Raw genomic sequence first — 16,758 nt, forward strand, 5'->3', positions numbered from 1 at the left:
AAAGTTTTTTCTGAGCTACTCAAGATTGAAGGTTTGTCCCAATCGGAAAGGATCAGAGCTGGCAGCTTGATTGTATCTGACACTAGTAAAGTGTCATATTTCTTCTCACTTCCAGATGAGTGCAGGAAAGAATATGTTACTTGGGTTTTAGGAGGTTGCCAGTAGAATTAATTTATTGTGTGTATGGAGTTTTATGACTATTTAAATTGTGTGTTGTATGTTGAGTGAAACTATGTGTGTGCTAGTATTTGAACTACTTATTATGTATGCTATTGTGAGGTTAGCAGGATGTAGAACTTGGATATTATGTTAGTTGCTTAAACTTTTTAATATTTCATTCCCTGTATTTTTACCAATTATTTATATGTGTCTGTGGAGCTTTTTGTTAAAAATAGCTAGTTGAAAGGATATATATGCTATTGTGAGATTAGCGAGAATTTTGTATTATGATCCATCCTCATTAATTTTTATCAACATTTTTTTAATGAGAAAAAAATATTTTCAAAAAAAATGTGCCAAATAATTAATTTTTTTAAATTATAATTTAATTATTTTCATTTATAGAATTATTTTATTTGAAAATTTAAAATTTTTTAAAAATTTTTAGATATAAAAGGGTATTTTGGGAATTTTGGAATATTACCAAGGTGATTACTGTTGTGAACCAAACATGATAATGAAAGATTACCAGTAGTATAAGTTTCCAACCAAACATGGTTATTACACATTACCACAACATTCCTGGTCATATAGCATTCCCAACTTCATTACGGTAATCTACATTCTTTGTGGTAATATATCGTACTCTGAACCAAACACCCTCTAAGAGTTTCATTCTTCATGACTATTTATAGGGCAGAGTTGGATGGGATTAAAAAGTTTAAACTCTTGATTAACATTCTTTCTCTCACCTTCTCACTTTTTCCTCACTCTCATCTAATCTTATTCGCCAACCAAAGGTAGGTGAGTAAAACCTCATATGTGCCTAACCATCATCTAAAATGTTTAACTTAAACAGAACCAAAGTCATCCACTTAAATAAAAATAAAAAATATAGCAAACTTTTAAAAATATGGTTAACAACCACTTGAGTTATTGGCACCATATAATACGTAGAGTATTTCTATCTTGCTAAAAAGTTGTGTTCAAATTTTTAACACACGTAAAATGAAAGTATATGTGATTTAAAAGTATTAACTTTTACTTTTTGTGCATCACCTATGGTTTGTCCATATTTCATTAAGAAAAAAATTTAAAAAAAAAAAATATGATCCCTTACTTTCTATCTTTACAATGGAAAAATTTTTACCATAAAATTATGTGTAGTTTTTTTTTAATAACAAATCATCCTATAAAAACACACATAATGATGATGCTACATATTTGTAATTTTTCTTTAAAAAGAATAATTTTTAACATTTTCTAGGGGACAAAATGTAAAATTTCTCAAAGCACACTAATTTCTTCCTCTTCTATTTATCCACCCAACACGCTGCCAACCTTCGCCGGAAACCTAGTTTTCAGATTTTTAAGCTTTAGTACCAAGCTTTTCATCTCAATGGAGGGAGGAGATGAGCAGGTGATGAGCGAGGTTCATCTTGGATGCCCTCCTCATTCCTCTGCTCTCATATATCTGTCTTCACCTTTACTGCCCCTCCAACAGGTCTGTGAATTCAATTGTAGCTTGATTTTTTTGTGATGCATGATTTTTCCTTTTTTGTTTGTTTTGATTGTGAGGCTTTTATGTTCAATAAAGACTTTTCTTGGCATTCTTGTTGTGGTTTTTTGAACTAATTTTGCAATTGCTATTCTTTTTAATGTGTTTGTTTTTATGTTGTTGATCAAAATGGAACACAAATGGAGTGAGTGTATGCTTGACATTCAGAAAATTAGTGTTGAATTGTTTAACTGCATGAGCCCCCCTTACAGTTGAAAGAAGGTGGCCAAATGTTAGTAGGGGCACATTTCACAATTCCATGAATCTGGCTGAAACAGAATATGATCCACATGGCCCCCAACATCAATGCAGAGTCCACATAATCAGATAATCTTGACTCTGCTAAATTGTTGAATGGAAAAGCCTTATACAAATTTGGCTTTGTTCAGCAATTTTCAGATCTTTGTTTGTTGTCTCTATATATAAATGTAATTTATATAGTCCATAATTTTCTCCATAGCTATTTTAATTAGCTACCTATATCAGAGTATGCATGGCATCATATGGTGATAAGATGTGTGCATGTTACACTTTATTTGTATAATAATATCAGTTTGAACTTTGAAGAGTGGTAACTTACTTGCAATATCTGTTCTTTCTCTCATTTAATTTTGTTGAATTGGTTGAAACTTTCATTTTTATGATCTTTGGAACTGTACTGATCAGCTTCAGGTGGCAGCTTTTCAACCCAATGTAGCATGGGATGGTGATCATCATGCAACTTGCGAAAGCTGTAAGTTTTTGTTAAATTAGATTTTTTATAATGCGTCATATTTATTTTTTAAAATGATTATTGATACATCTGGTTTTGATTGTCAGCGGCGCTTAATCAATGTGATGTTGGTGATCATGTTTGTGTTGAAGATGCCTCGAGGGCAACTTAATTTTGATAAAGATGGTGACCTTGTTTTTAAGCAGGGAGAAGAAGGAATCACAATAGTATGTTTTTATTATTGATATCCAGCTTCTTGCTTGGATGGTTATTCCTTTCTTATATATATATATATATATATATATATATTTATATCTTATTTAACATATCATAGGTTTTATGATGAATTAATATAAATAACAGTTTCTCATTTTGTCTGAGAACTTCAATTGAAAACAATTATGCTCAATGGGGGCATTCTTACCGCAACTTGTGCAACTTCAAAGCGTTGCTCATATTGAATACTGGAAATTGGTGAACCATTCACATTAGGTTTATGTATGAATCAACTATGCAATGAATTTGGTTAGTTTCACATTGTGCACCTCAGACGGTTACAGAGCTTTCTAATTTCTGGTTCATCACTTACTCTTATGCTTGAAAATGGTAAAATTTAGTTGAAAATTTCCATTTATGCACTTGTGACTGTTTGAGTTGATTACAACTGGCATATGCATATGTTTTTGGTGAATATTGAGATCTGATGGTAATGATTTATTGAGTTTGTAGTTAAAATGAGTTATTATTATTCTTTTACATCTCAAATGTTGCATTATATGTCATTTTTGTTTGTTTCCAATAATGATTGAGCTACTTCCTTTCTCTGGCTACAGAGAGATGCCTGAACTATCGAGTAACTATCCAACATAATATCACATCATCACTTCCCCTTGTTGGATTGCAAGTAAAGATAACTGCTGCTTTTCATCTTTGGAAAATTCTGTTAAAAACTGCTTTCTCCCTGCATGTATCAGAATTAATTTTCCTTTCTATTGGTTATATTGCATAACTTTCAGGTGTGGAAAGCGGCTTTGGTGTTAGTAGATTTTGTGCTGCACAAAAGTTTTATGTCATCTGACTTTGTTGACATGATCGCTGTAGAACTTGGTGCTGGAACAGGTAATTTTGAATCTCTTGTAGATATGCATCCTTTAAATACTGAGGGATTTTTTGTGTTTTCTGAATTAATTTTGTACTGTGGTTTTGCGTAGATGTGAAAGTTTGTTTTCTTTTTGCCAGGGTTGCTTGGTATACTACTTGCACGTGTTTTGAGGGCAATCTTTGTCACAGGTAGTTGACTCTCATTCCCAGCACTGAAATTAGTTGTTTCTTGCCCACTCTGAATTATTGCTAGTGTTAATATAAAATTAAATGAAATTATTTTAACATTTTGTTCTCTTTTTGGACTGCCAATTTATGGTTTGTGGTCATTTCCTATACTATTTATTTTAGCTACTTTTTGTGCGTTCTCCATTTTTCAAAGAACCGCAGAAGTGACCATCTGTCCTGGTTCTCTAGTTTACCAACTTTATCGTTTGGGCATTAACGAACTCACCAAAGCTTTAGTATAAAATATGAAGAAAACACACAGATTTTAAGGTCACTTCATCAGTACATTGTTCAAGTGAAGTTCAGAGTGCTAGTAAAATGCAGATAGCTTATATATCTAACCGAAAAGTTAGTAATGCTTTAAGGGATATATGTGCATATTATAGATTCATTTATAACTGTAGTGTAGATATATATATTTCAGATTTTATATGTAATGCTGTAACTGAATGGTTCATTCTTCTCTTTCGGAAGCATCATCTGATGTCACACATTTAGTTTCAGACTTTGCTGCTGTAAATTGCAACAGTTTCAGTTTTCTGTTTCATAGATTTCTTTTCTATGATCTGCTAGTACGGTCTTGCAGATACAGGTACTGAAGTCCTGGATAATTGTGCTATTAATGTCCAGATCAATGCTGAGTGCGCTCAAGTACTGTGAATCTTCTGTTCTTGTTCGAGAACTTGATTGGAGAGTCATAGCACCCAAAATTGGCGCATCTGATGTAGAAGCTCAGCAGAGGTGATCCTTTGAGCTGCTGTGCTTTTCATGATATATGTATATAATTATATATAAATTTTTTCTTTTCAATTCTCTAAGTTCTCAACATGAGACTGGATGTTAGTTCGATTTATATCAGAAAATGTTCCATATCCATGAAGCACTAATTTGAACATTTGATCAACTTTTTATAATTAGTGATGGTTTATCCTGGTTTGTTTAGAAACAGTTCGAAGTACTCATGGTCTGCGTCGGAGGTTGATGAAGCAGAGGGTGCATCTCTGCTTTTTGCCGCTGATGTAATTTACAGTGATGAACTAACCGATGCATTTTTCAACATTGTAGAGAAGTTGATGTCACATGGTTCTGAGAAGGTAATGCCTCAAATTTCAAGTAATGGCATTCTTATTAATAATCAATAAGTATAAAAAGCAAAAACCTCAAAAAGATCAGGGCATTAATTGTTCTTGTTTCTGATGTTTGGTACAAGGTTTTGTACTTGGCTTTTGGAAAAAGAGGTATAATTTCACTCTAGATGATCTCGACATTGTTGCCAATGGATATCAACACTTCAAAGCTACTTAAAGGATGAACAAGGTACAAACGATCCACCTCTGAATACATCACAATTGTGGAACCTCACCATTTTAACTTTAACAGAATATGCTAGGCTTAATGGCACATTTCAACCTTGTTTTTGTCGGTGAGCGGATCAATATCGATCAGATCCCACAGTACATAAAAGAGTATGAAAGAGGAAAGGACCTTGAAATATGGAAGATATGCTACCGCAAAACACCACATTCAAAGTCTGTCTTGTAGAGAAAGACAAATCCTTGGTAAAAAGTTATTGATGCTTTAACGTACCAACAATCATGCTAATCTTTGACATTAGAAAGGTACTGCTACATAATGTTGTGTTTACTATTTTACAAACTCTATAATGAAGTGTTGTTGATTGTAGGACACTGCCTGAACCACTCAAATCAGTCTTTGGTCTCTGAAATATCGCCGTCTTATCTTTCAAGGTAAACATGGCTCACAAATTTGCTTGCATATACATAAAAAAGCTACTCTTTATCTTACCAACCATTGAAATAGACTTGTTTGGATGATTGAATTGGAGAATCTTGCAACCATTTCTCATCCTTTCAATGTTTTCTTGGTCCCCTCTGGTCACATTCTTATGAAAATGAAATTGAAGATCTTTTTCTTAGGGACATGGCCATTAATAATTTGACATTTAGTTCGTGTGATGCACTTAATGCAAAGTTCATCATTCGGGTCCGGGCTTGTTTGGTCAAAGTTGTCTGGTTTTGGTTTTGGTTTTGGCAGTGATTGGTTGGTTGAGCTTAAAATTTTCAGGCTATGCCTGGGTTTTTCTTCTACTCAATTTGTGGAATGTTTTTCTTAGACAAACCATGTTGAACCTTGTCTAATGGTTGTGATCCTAGTTATCAGGTTCAAGTTGTTCGTTAGTCATTGTAATTCAAGATATTATCATTAATTGCAAGCATTAGTTTCTTTGACTTGATTATGCATAGCTAGTTTTCTTAATCATATATGTAGGGTGATTTCTTAAGACCCTCAAGTTTATCCTCACTTTTAAAAATAATAACCCATAGTTAAAATTTTAACATCAACCATTAACTTACTTTTATAAAATATGAAAATAACAAAACTACCCATTTTCATAAATTTTTTTTTAACTCAATTAAAAAGAGTTTATGTACTTTTACAAAAACTTACATTCTCTTTTACATATGTATTAGTTGGAATTTAGTTTCAATGAATTTAAACAGCTTTTCTCCAAAATGTATATATATTTCTGTGATTAGTAATTTTGTCATTTCCTTATAAAATTTTAATTGGTGTTTTAGTAAAAAGAAACATTGAGGGGGATTTTCATAAAGATAAATCACATGTATTTATTAAAAATTGGAACACTCATGCACAAACGTGTATATATACATGAGAGAGAGAGTAGCACAAAACATCTCTTTCTTCTATTAAAATTATATATTGATATTTTGGCTTTTTGTGTTTTGCATGGTGTTGTTGTAGACCATCCACAGCTTCTTTTTTTCTTGGTCAATCATTAGCAGACACACACCTTACATTTCTCATGGTATGCGTGGCAGTTGGTGTGCTTTGATCAATGTCACAGGATTTATATGTGATTCCTCTTTTTATTTGTCTCATATTTATGTGGAGATAAATATTTTGAAAATTAAATTATTATATATATATATATATGTATGTATGTATGTATACATTCTTAAGTTTATGGTTATGGCTTGACATTATCTGGACCAAAATTTCCAAATTCATAGTTCATCCATATTTTCAGATAATGTGCTCACATTCAAAACGGAACAAGAACAAGTGATAGACTTAGTTGTCAATTGGAAAATTAATGTTTGTATGTTTATAGTTTTTATAATATATATATATATATATATATTGTATTGTAGCGAATGGACAAATGGTTTTAATTTTAGCCCATGATTTATTTATTGAATCTTTATAGAAAGATAAAAGAGGAGGGCAGGTTAGGATATATATATATATATATATATATTTGCTTCAATAGTTTGTTGAAGGGTTACCCCATCTTCATTTGCATGTCATGAGTCTCATGATGGAGCTTTTATTCATTCTCCTTGTGAAGATGCTCACTTTCCATTTAATTATTTTTTCTTAATTGTTGGTCACTTTTTCTAGAGAGAGAATATGTTGATAAGGATAGTGACATTTTTGGATATCAACTCTGAATTTTATCCATCTAGTCTATATATCTTAGATAACTATGAATTTTAGCCATCTAGAAAGAATTTAATGTTAAAGTAATTAGGATATGTTTATTTATTTGTAACCCATGGAACTGTGGAAATGGTCCAAAGTTATTGTTAAGGAAGTGGGTTAGAACATAGTTATTGGCAATGTCGAGCTCGGTTAGGGGCTTGTGCATGGGTTAGGAATTGGTCATCATGCCTGGGCGCCCACCCAGTGACGAGGGGTTTGGGGCTGGAAAGCGTGTCTCGATGAAACTTGCTCAGCGCATTTGAAAGTCTCATCTATACTTTTATCATTGTGGCAAGATCTGGTTATGTTAAGAACTTTTTGGTAGTTTTTGGTAATGTGATCCGTCAAAAAAATTTGAGAATTTTGAGTGGTTTAGTTATTTATTTTTTGGTAATGTGATCCGTCAAAAGAATTTGAGAATTTTGAGTGGTTTAGTTATTTATTTTTTTTTTGAATGAGGGTAAATGCTTGAATATAGTTTGTTTTATGAATAAAATCAAATCAGAAAGTGAAAAGTTTAGGGTGTATAATTACGCAATAGATAAGTTCAAAGATTAATATATTATTCCACCACCCAAAAAGACAATGCCATGACTCAGAAAAACAAAAACTCTCAATCCATTTTATCCATCTAGAAAAGAGTGAACAGGCAAAAGAGTTATGACACTAGCATATAAAATTTATATATCTTGTTTTATAAAGAAAGAGAAAATCTTAGAAGATATTGGTATCCCTTAAAAATAGATAAAAAGGAGAGAGAAGGAATCTAAAAAAGTATGGTATCCCTTGAAATCTATAACATGAATCCTTATAGATTTGAATAAAGTTCAAAGTAGTAACTAACTTATTTCCTATAAAGAGATAAATAGAGGCAAACACAACAAACTCTAACTACAAATACATATAAAGACAACAAACCAAAGAGAGAGTGAAAAAAAAGGAAGCCTCTTATAAATTCTCATCTCTTTCCTTTCATCATCTTATTCTTTTTATTCTTGTTGTTCTAGCTGTGAGAAACACAAGCATGGCTTCTTCATCACCAAAGGATGGAGCGAAGAATGATCGACAAGTTCTTATTTCTTCTTCTTCTTCTCCAAAGAGTCCAATTGGTGGTGGTGTTGGTGGCCAGTGTTTGTGCTCTCCGACGACACATCAAGGTTCGTTTAGGTGCCGTTTTCATCGATCATCATCTTCAACATGGATGATGAATAGGTCTAAGTCTATGCCTTCTTCTGCTAAGTCTTCTAAGCCTCTTGAGACTGTCTAAGCACTTCTTCATCTTATTATCTTCACTTCATATAATTCTCTTCTGATATTAGTTTGGTGTCCTTGGATATGACAAGGAAAAGTCTTTCTTGTTCTTGTTCTTGTTCTTGGTCTGTATGAACATGATCTTAAAGTAATTATAATCCTACAAGTGATGTTTTGCATGGTAGAATGTGGAACAAGAGTAAAAGGTTTCCATGTTTTGTTTTGTCCATGTTTTGGTCTTCTTTCTCTATGTATTAATCTCTCTTTCTATAAATAGATATATCAGTTTCTTACTTGGGATATGGTAAGGAAAATCTTTTTCTTTGTTCATATACATCTATATATTTACATGATGTTATAAATTATTTATAATCCTTTGAGTGATGTTCTTTGAGGAAAGTGGGAGGAGAATAGAGGCTTTTTTATATTTCTACTCCTACTCTATTTATTTGGATTCTCTCTTGCTCAGGATGCCAGTTTTGTTCTTGGATTTGGTAGGGATTTTTATTTATTTTAGTAGATCAGTATCACTGTAAATTGAAAATGATTTTTATTTGAGTCAGTGTTGTTATTAGACTAGATGTAATAATAATAATAATAATAATATATAATAATAATAATAATTAGCGTCCTTGATGCCCAGCATTTATTAGATTGAGTCCCCTGACCCTTAATTTATTCTTAGCATGTCTAAAAAGTTTCTTTTAAAAATATTGATTTTTCCCCTTTTCGTAGGATTCAGTTATGAGATATAATAATCTTTATTTATTAGTAAAGTCTTCATTTCGGTTACTACTTTTTATTTTTATTTTTATTTTTAATGTTTGATTTTCTTTTGCGGTGTCAAAAATTGGCTTGAGATTAGTATAAAAGATTTATTTGACTCAATTTGTTATTTGAAAGTTCAAGTTAAAGTCAAAAGCTGATTTATAGCTTGAATTTTTGCTTTTATATAATAAGCACTATATAAATTATAGAAATTTTCAAATATAATAACTAATGCATAATTATATGTAAATATTATATATTATTAATATAAAAATAACAATAGTATTAATGGTATTTCTAAAAATACACCAGCGGATTGAATTTTTATTGCTGAATCATGTTGCGTGTACTCTGCGAGTATGATTTTGACATTAATTGAAGCAGAGTTGGAATTAACTCATTAATTAATAGTTGGCCAAAATGTTAGAAACACTTTTAAAGTGATGCAACATACAGAGATTAAATGAGAGGAATATTGTGTTTCTTTTCTGGTTCAATCCCAAAAATCTTAGTAACTATTACACTACCTGCATGTTTAACTTAAATAAATAAATAAAATGTATAAATCTTTAATCCAAATATCTAATTTTTAGTTAGAGGATGCGCGGCTAGTTAATCGAGCATGCCGACATCCAAGATATCGGCCAAATATTTTAAATCCAACTAATTTGGATGAGTGATATTATTAAAAATAAATAAATAAATATAAAAATCATAAACTGATAAAAATAAGTATATAAAAATAAAAAAATATATATAAATTTAGACAATTTAAATAATTTAAAAATACCATTAAAAATGAAGAGTTTGGGGTTAATTCATTTACCTATTGAATTAAATTACATACTATCTTCTTAGGTGCGAAAAGATAGCAAATCATATGCCTTGAATTAAATACAACCTTGTCCTTACAACTCTCCATAACATCACCCTTCCCATTAAATACAACCTTATCCTTAAGGTCCAAGTAAGAAACTAAGATTTGATAAAGCTTCAAATTCTCCCAAGAATTGTCCTCTGCTTGTTTACCATCCCATTGAACCAACACTGTGAGATTAATTTCCCATTACAAAGAAGTTGCCTGAATTTAAGCACTGCAAGAGGTTGTAGAAATGGACCTTGCTTAGTTGATACCAATGTAAATGGTAAGATGCTCCCTTGTGAGAGAGGATCTCCTTCACATTTCTTCAACAATGATACATGGAATACTAGGTCGATGTGAGTCTCTTCGGGTAATTGTAATTTGTAAACAACATTCCCAATTCTTTGGATAATTTGAAAAAGCCCAAAAAAATGCATGCTTAACTTCGATTTTTTTACTCACTGCAAGGGGAGTGTTGGCGATAAGATTGGAGTTTTTACAAATACCCAATCATTATCGTCAAATGAAATCTCGAACGTTGTTTGTTAGTGAGCTTCTACATACGAGCTCTGCACTTTCAAAAGATTTTTGTTTCAGTTGTTGTAGAACTCTATCGTGCTATTGTAGTAAGAGAGATACATCTGGAGGATCATTCTCATTAAATAATAAGTTATCAAAGCTGGAGGATCACAACCATCCACAATTCAAAAAGGAGTCAATTCAACATTGCAATGGTATGATGTATTATACCAATATTGAGCCCATGGTAATAATCAACCCAAGCCTTTTGTGTATTAGAAACAAAGTAGCGAAGGTAGAGTTCTAAACATTTATTTAATGACTTGGTTTTGCCATCAGTTTGTGGATGGTATGCTGCATATCTATATAAAGTGCTAGTCGTGGATTGAAACAAATGCCTCCAAAAATGATTGAAAAAAGCCCTATCACGATCACTAATTATTCTTTTTGATACCCCATGTAATTTCACCACATTGTGAATGAAAACCTTAGCAACCACTGAACTAGAAAAATCAGCTTTAAGTGGCATGAAATGGCCAAACTTAGAGAGTTGGTCTGCCACAACAAAAATTACTGAATATCCTTTAGAAAAAAGTAATCCCATTATAGATTCTATGGAGAGGTCATCCCAGATTTGTTGAGGAATAGGCAAGGGTTGTTGGAAACCAGCAAGGTGTGTATGATCTGATTTTACCTACTAACACACCATACAAGTTTTGACAAATTCATTAATATCCTTACACATACCTCTCCAATAAAATTGTTGAGCCATTCTAGCATAGGTGAAGAGAACCAACATGTCCAACAAGAGGAGCTGAGTGGTACTCATTTAATAGTTGTTTTAACTGTTATGCATCAAGAATTACTAATCTCCCCTTCTTCCATATTAAATTCTAATGCGAGGAATATTTAGGATCAGTATTGGTGTTAGACACAATTTCCTGAATCTTTTCACAAAAGATTGATCTTATTGTCGTAATTGTTGTGTTTGACACTGAAGAGGACACTGTAGCATAGAAAGGTGCATGATGAAACACCTAGACAAGGCATCGACATCTATATTCTCTTTGCCAAGTTTATATTCAATGTTAAAATTATATCTAAGCAATTTTGGAAGCCAACACTGTTGTTCTTGGGTATGAATAGTTTGTTGATAGAGATGTCCCCAGGTTTCTTGATCAGTTTTGATGGTAAATTGATGGCCAAAAAGGTAATTCCTGAATTTACTAACTGCTTCAATTACAATATATAATTCCCTTACATAAGCTGATTGTTTCTGCATTTGAGGTGATTGTTTCTTTCAAAAATAAGCAATAGGATGTTTGTCTTGGCTTAAAACTGCACCAATGCCAACTCTTGAGGCATCAATCAACAAAGTGAAAGGTCTAGCAAATTCAAGCAACTTTAGAACTAGAGCAACATAAATTATTTGTTACAATTTTGAAATGCTGATGTAGCTGCAGAATTCCATTGAAAAAAATCTTTTTGTAAAAGATCAATCAAAGGTTTAGCTTTAGTAGCATAACCTTCAATAAATCATCTATAATAGCCACTGATCCACAGAAATCCCCTCAATTGTTTGATATTTGTAGGTTTTGGCCATTGTAAAATAGGCTCAATTTTAGCCTGATCCATTTGTACTTTTGTAACTGATACTATATAACCCACATATTCAATTTGTAACAAACTAAAGCAACATTTAGAGTATTTGTCAAACAAGTGATTTTCATGTAGAGTAATAAGAACATGCTCCAAAGGTACTAAATGATTGTCCAATTCTTTACTATAAACTAGAATGTCATAAAAAAAATATGAGGACTTACATGTGCATGGCAAAATGGAAAATACCATTCATTAAATCTTGGAATGCGGTTGTAGCATTAGATAAGCCAAATGGCATAACTAGCCATTGAAAATGACCATGATGGGTTCTAAATGTTGTTTTATGTCTATCATCAGGATGTAACAGTTCATCAACAGTAGGACTTGGATAAGCATCTTTAATAGTGAGACCATTCAATGCTCTATAATTAGTGCAAAATCTCCAAGTACCGTCTTAACCAAAGAACAGGAGAAGAAAATTGACTGATACTATGTTCAATTAAGCCACCTATAACATTTGATTCACCAAGATGTCAATTTCATTCTTTTGGCTATGAGGATATCTATAAGGTTTAACCTTGATAGGTTGTGAGCCTGGTTGTATAATGATTCTGTGATCACATTCTCTTGGGGGAGAAAGTCCTATAGGAATGAAAAATACTCCTGAATACTTTAACAACATTTGTTTTAAAGTTTTAGGCATCTTAGTAGGAAATTCCAATTAGTAGTTGAATTTGGAGAGGATGCAATTGATGAACTTAGAACAATAGAACCTAAATTAACATCTTTTGCAGCAAGAAAATAACATGGAGCTATGTTTTTGGATCTACAAAGCCTAGGTAGCTGATAAATAGATGCAGGCTGTGGTCCAAAATGTCTATCACTATAAATAGTGATAAATTTGCCATCTGAGTAAAACTAAATGGAAAGAGCCTTGTAATCCATAATGTGAGAACCCAATGTTGCTAACCAATTAACATTAAGAATAATTTTAACTCCTTCAATAGGTAACAAGTATACAGGAAATTTTAGAAGATAACCTTGTACTTGAACCTATAAATTCTCAACAAGTCTTTCCACTGCAAAGCAGAACCATCTCCCACTAACACCTTGAATGGTTGGGCTGCACATCCAAATGTAAAAATTTTGCCAATCTTGGCTGAATAAAACTGTCATCGCCACCACCGTCTAATAAAATTTGAACTTGATGACTATTAATAGACCTTAAAAATCTCATAGTTCTAGACATATGTGTACTATTCATGCATTTAAGGAATGTTTGGTAGAGTTTCTTCAATAGTAACTGTTGTACATAAAAATTGTGTTATTATCACCATGCATTTAGCTAGTGGTCCATCATTAATCATGCATTTTCTTAGCCTTTGTAATGATTTCCCCTTTCTTTCTTGTACAAACTACTCCTTTTAGTTATTTTGTTTGTAGAAGGCTAGAGCTGACCAAGAAACTCTGTAGACTGAGGACCAACTTCTCTAAGACACACGACTCGCCTGTGGTCTGTGAAAGCACCTGTGGTTTGTAAAGTTAACTAGGGCCCAATTTTTGTTATCGGCTATAAAAAGGCATCAAAAAGGGTTTTTGAGGGAAAGAAAGGAAAAGGCAGTAAGGGGTGGCGGGCTGGACAAGACACAAAGGAATTTCTGAAGACTCTAAAAAGGGGCTAAAGAAGGAGAAGAGGACTAGAGGACTGAAGACCAGATCTTTGTGGACAACATAGGGAGCTTTCTTTTGTGCTGTGTTTTTTTGCATAACTTTTATTCTTCCTATTTTCCTTTGTAATTGAGATTTGGAAGTGTAAAACTTCTCTTTAGGTTTGGGATTAGCCCAAAGTAGTGATTGTTTGATGTGTTATTACTTTTGTATGGATCTTTTGTGCTTAAAGGTAGATTTCTTTGAGTTGGCTTTTGATTCAAGTAACATGCTTGTGAGTGTGAAAGCCTTGCTTGCTTTATCTTAGAGATCAAGGTTAACTGAAAGGTTAGTCAAGGTCTTTGAACCTCTTAAGTCACCTTGAATTTATTGAAAGGTAATTCTTGAGGGTTCATCATATAATCATTGCTCTTATTAGGGTTTTGAAAGGCTTCATCTACCACGAAAGTAGGAGATGGCCTAATCAAAATCAACTTATTATCTCTTGAAAGAGAGTGAAAAGTAGTTGAGGATTATTACCCTTCAAATAATCTACTCAAACCAAGTTTAGATCCAAACACATCTGGTGAGTTCCCAAACCTAAGTTCATCCAGATCTGAATCCTAACCCACATCCTTGCATCTCTGTACTCCTCATTTGTGTACTTTCTGCTACTTTGTTGTTTTTATTCTCCCATCTTATAATTGCCTATATAGCCTATTGTTGCAATAGATTAGTAATCACACTTGGTCCTCGTGGGATCGATATCCTATTTACTACTTGGCAAAACCATGCGCTATGATTTGTGCAACAAGTTCTTGGCGTCACTGCTTGCCGGGGACCATAGTGTTGATATTGATTAAATTGCAACCTGGTTAGACTAAGTGTTTTACTCTCTATTTTTCCCATTAAGTCCAATTCCCTTAACTTGTTTATTTTCCTTGCAGGTTGATTCTCCTTCTATGCAAATAGCTCAAAGTCTTGGAACTCTGTTAGAACCAGATCAGGAATTTGAGAGGGATTTCGACTCAATATCAAAGAAAGCAAAGCTCAAAGAATCCTCACAAGCATTAAACATGGAAGATAATAATAAGACTTTTGAGAGAATTTACAGCCCGAGTGCTTAAGGATTGCATTCCAGTATTGCAAGACCACCTGTCGAAGCAAACAATTTTGAGCTGCAGCCGACACTTATGTCATTAATTCAGCATAATCAATTTGGAGGTTCACTAGTGGAAGATCCACACCTCCATCTCTCTGTTTTCCTTGAGTACTGCGACACCGTTAAGCTTAATGGAGTCCCACAAGTTGCAGTTAGGTTCAAACTTTTTCCTTTTTCATTACGGGACAAGGCTCGAGCTTGGCTACATTCACTTCTTGAAGGTTCTATCAAAACGTGGGACCAATTACTCCAAGTTTTTCTCTCTAAGTACTTTCCCCCAAGCAAAACAATCCAACTACGAAACCAAATCACTTGTTTTTTAAGAAGGATGGTGAATCATTGTATGAGGCTTGGGATAGGTTTAGGAGTTAATGAGACTATGCCCACACCACGGCTTGGAGGAAAATGGCTGATTGTGCAAACCTTCTGATGAGATTAAATTATAACGCTCGCATCTCGAGTTGGCGCCGCATCGGGAGGAGCTTTTGATAAACAAAAAGTGCGGATGACACTTATAATTTGATTGAAGACATGGCTCTCAACCACTACCAATGGGCAAGTGAAAAAGCCACTCCAAAACCTATAAGAAGACATGATGTGGAGACCTTAAAACTTGATTGCAGGCTAAGGTGGATGCTCTAACTCAAAAGTTTGACAAACTCAATGTGAATGCTCCATGTGTCGCCAATGTTACATGTGAAAATCTGTGGTTGCATAGGACACTTGGTACGCAAATTGTCGATTGATCGTATCTCCATCTTGGAACCATCAATGGAGCAAGTGAATTATCTCAACAACTTGATCAAAGACCCATCAACGATCCATTCTCCAACACCTACAACCCCGATTAGCAAAAATCATCCCAACCTTTTCCTACAAAAAGCAATTAACTCATTTTGATCAAATCTAAGCTCTAATGTTCCTAGATAGCCACGGGTTTTCGTGAGAGGATTCCCAAATCCAAAAACCGATGTAGAAATCAAATTTAGAAGCCTTGTTAGAGAATTTTTTTGTGGGACAAGCTAAACAAAATGAAGAGTTCGAGGCAACAAAGTCAAGCCATGAGCGAAGAAAAATCGGAAACTCACTTCAAGGTTGACTCCTTAGTGGCGCTACAACAAAATGTTGGAAAATCAAATCACTCAACATCGCAGAGTTCTTCATCTAGATGCGAGTAAAATTTTTGGTAGGCTACCTACCTTATGCCTTTTTCAAAAAGGTATCCCACCTTTAATTGTATCAAAAGGTACCCAAAGTTGTGTTTTTATTTCAGCGGTAGTGACCCCTGACCAAATCCGGTCATTTAGTCGATGTTGTTCTTTGAGTCATCGAGTGTATTCAACTCGGCTTCCATCTAGCCGAGTCATTTGGTTTGTACCCCATCAAAACAAAAGATAGAGTTTGAGTGAGATGAAGCCATTGTGCCCAATGCGTACGGAGAAAGCCCTTTCAGGGGAATCTAGAATTTGGGACAAGATGGCTTCGTTGTCTTGACCGGGCAGAGATTGCGATAGACAAAGCTTAGGGTTTTGTGCGAAGCCCTGAATCGGGTGAAGGAGCAGCGACTGGTGAAGCTTCGCTGCTCTCCAACGTAGATGGCGGTTAAGCTGGGAGATTCGGGCGTGAGGGTGAGGAAGCACCGATCACGTAAGTCATTTTCTTTT

General features: G+C 33.6%; 1 protein-coding gene, 2 long non-coding RNA genes and 1 other non-coding gene across 5 annotated transcripts; 3 read left to right on the forward strand and 1 right to left on the reverse strand.

Moving 5' to 3' along the window:
• The first annotated feature begins 1,622 nt into the window (after window positions 1-1,622).
• Window positions 1,623-2,592, forward strand: LOC120278902. 2 transcript variants are annotated; one of them, XR_005541789.1, is made up of 3 exons: window positions 1,623-1,663; window positions 2,390-2,450; window positions 2,537-2,592. It is a non-coding gene; the product is annotated as an uncharacterized LOC120278902 (long non-coding RNA). The 2 variants fall into 2 exon arrangements; XR_005541788.1 differs by having other exon boundaries at window positions 1,625-1,663; window positions 2,384-2,450.
• A 39-nt stretch (window positions 2,593-2,631) lies between these two features.
• Window positions 2,632-5,300, forward strand: LOC120278438 (methyltransferase-like protein 22; the record flags this gene model as incomplete). Its single annotated transcript, XM_039285232.1, is given in 9 exon segments — window positions 2,632-2,656; window positions 3,263-3,333; window positions 3,446-3,548; window positions 3,669-3,719; window positions 4,345-4,397; window positions 4,399-4,499; window positions 4,702-4,852; window positions 4,969-4,996; window positions 5,149-5,300. Coding segments are annotated over 9 exon segments (735 nt in total), but the record flags the coding sequence as incomplete, so codon positions are not given.
• A 42-nt stretch (window positions 5,301-5,342) lies between these two features.
• LOC120278903 lies at window positions 5,343-6,013 on the forward strand. The gene is made up of 2 exons (XR_005541790.1): window positions 5,343-5,377; window positions 5,443-6,013. It is a non-coding gene; the product is annotated as an uncharacterized LOC120278903 (long non-coding RNA).
• Window positions 6,014-15,387: 9,374 nt separating this feature from the next.
• LOC120279742 lies at window positions 15,388-15,491 on the reverse strand. Its single transcript, XR_005542045.1, has one exon. It is a non-coding gene; the product is annotated as a small nucleolar RNA R71 (small nucleolar RNA).
• Between the last annotated feature and the right edge of the window lie 1,267 nt (window positions 15,492-16,758).

The sequence above is a fragment of the Dioscorea cayenensis genome, chromosome 16 (genome assembly GCF_009730915.1).
Source record: "Dioscorea cayenensis subsp. rotundata cultivar TDr96_F1 chromosome 16, TDr96_F1_v2_PseudoChromosome.rev07_lg8_w22 25.fasta, whole genome shotgun sequence".
NCBI classification, from domain to species: domain Eukaryota; kingdom Viridiplantae; phylum Streptophyta; class Magnoliopsida; order Dioscoreales; family Dioscoreaceae; genus Dioscorea; species Dioscorea cayenensis.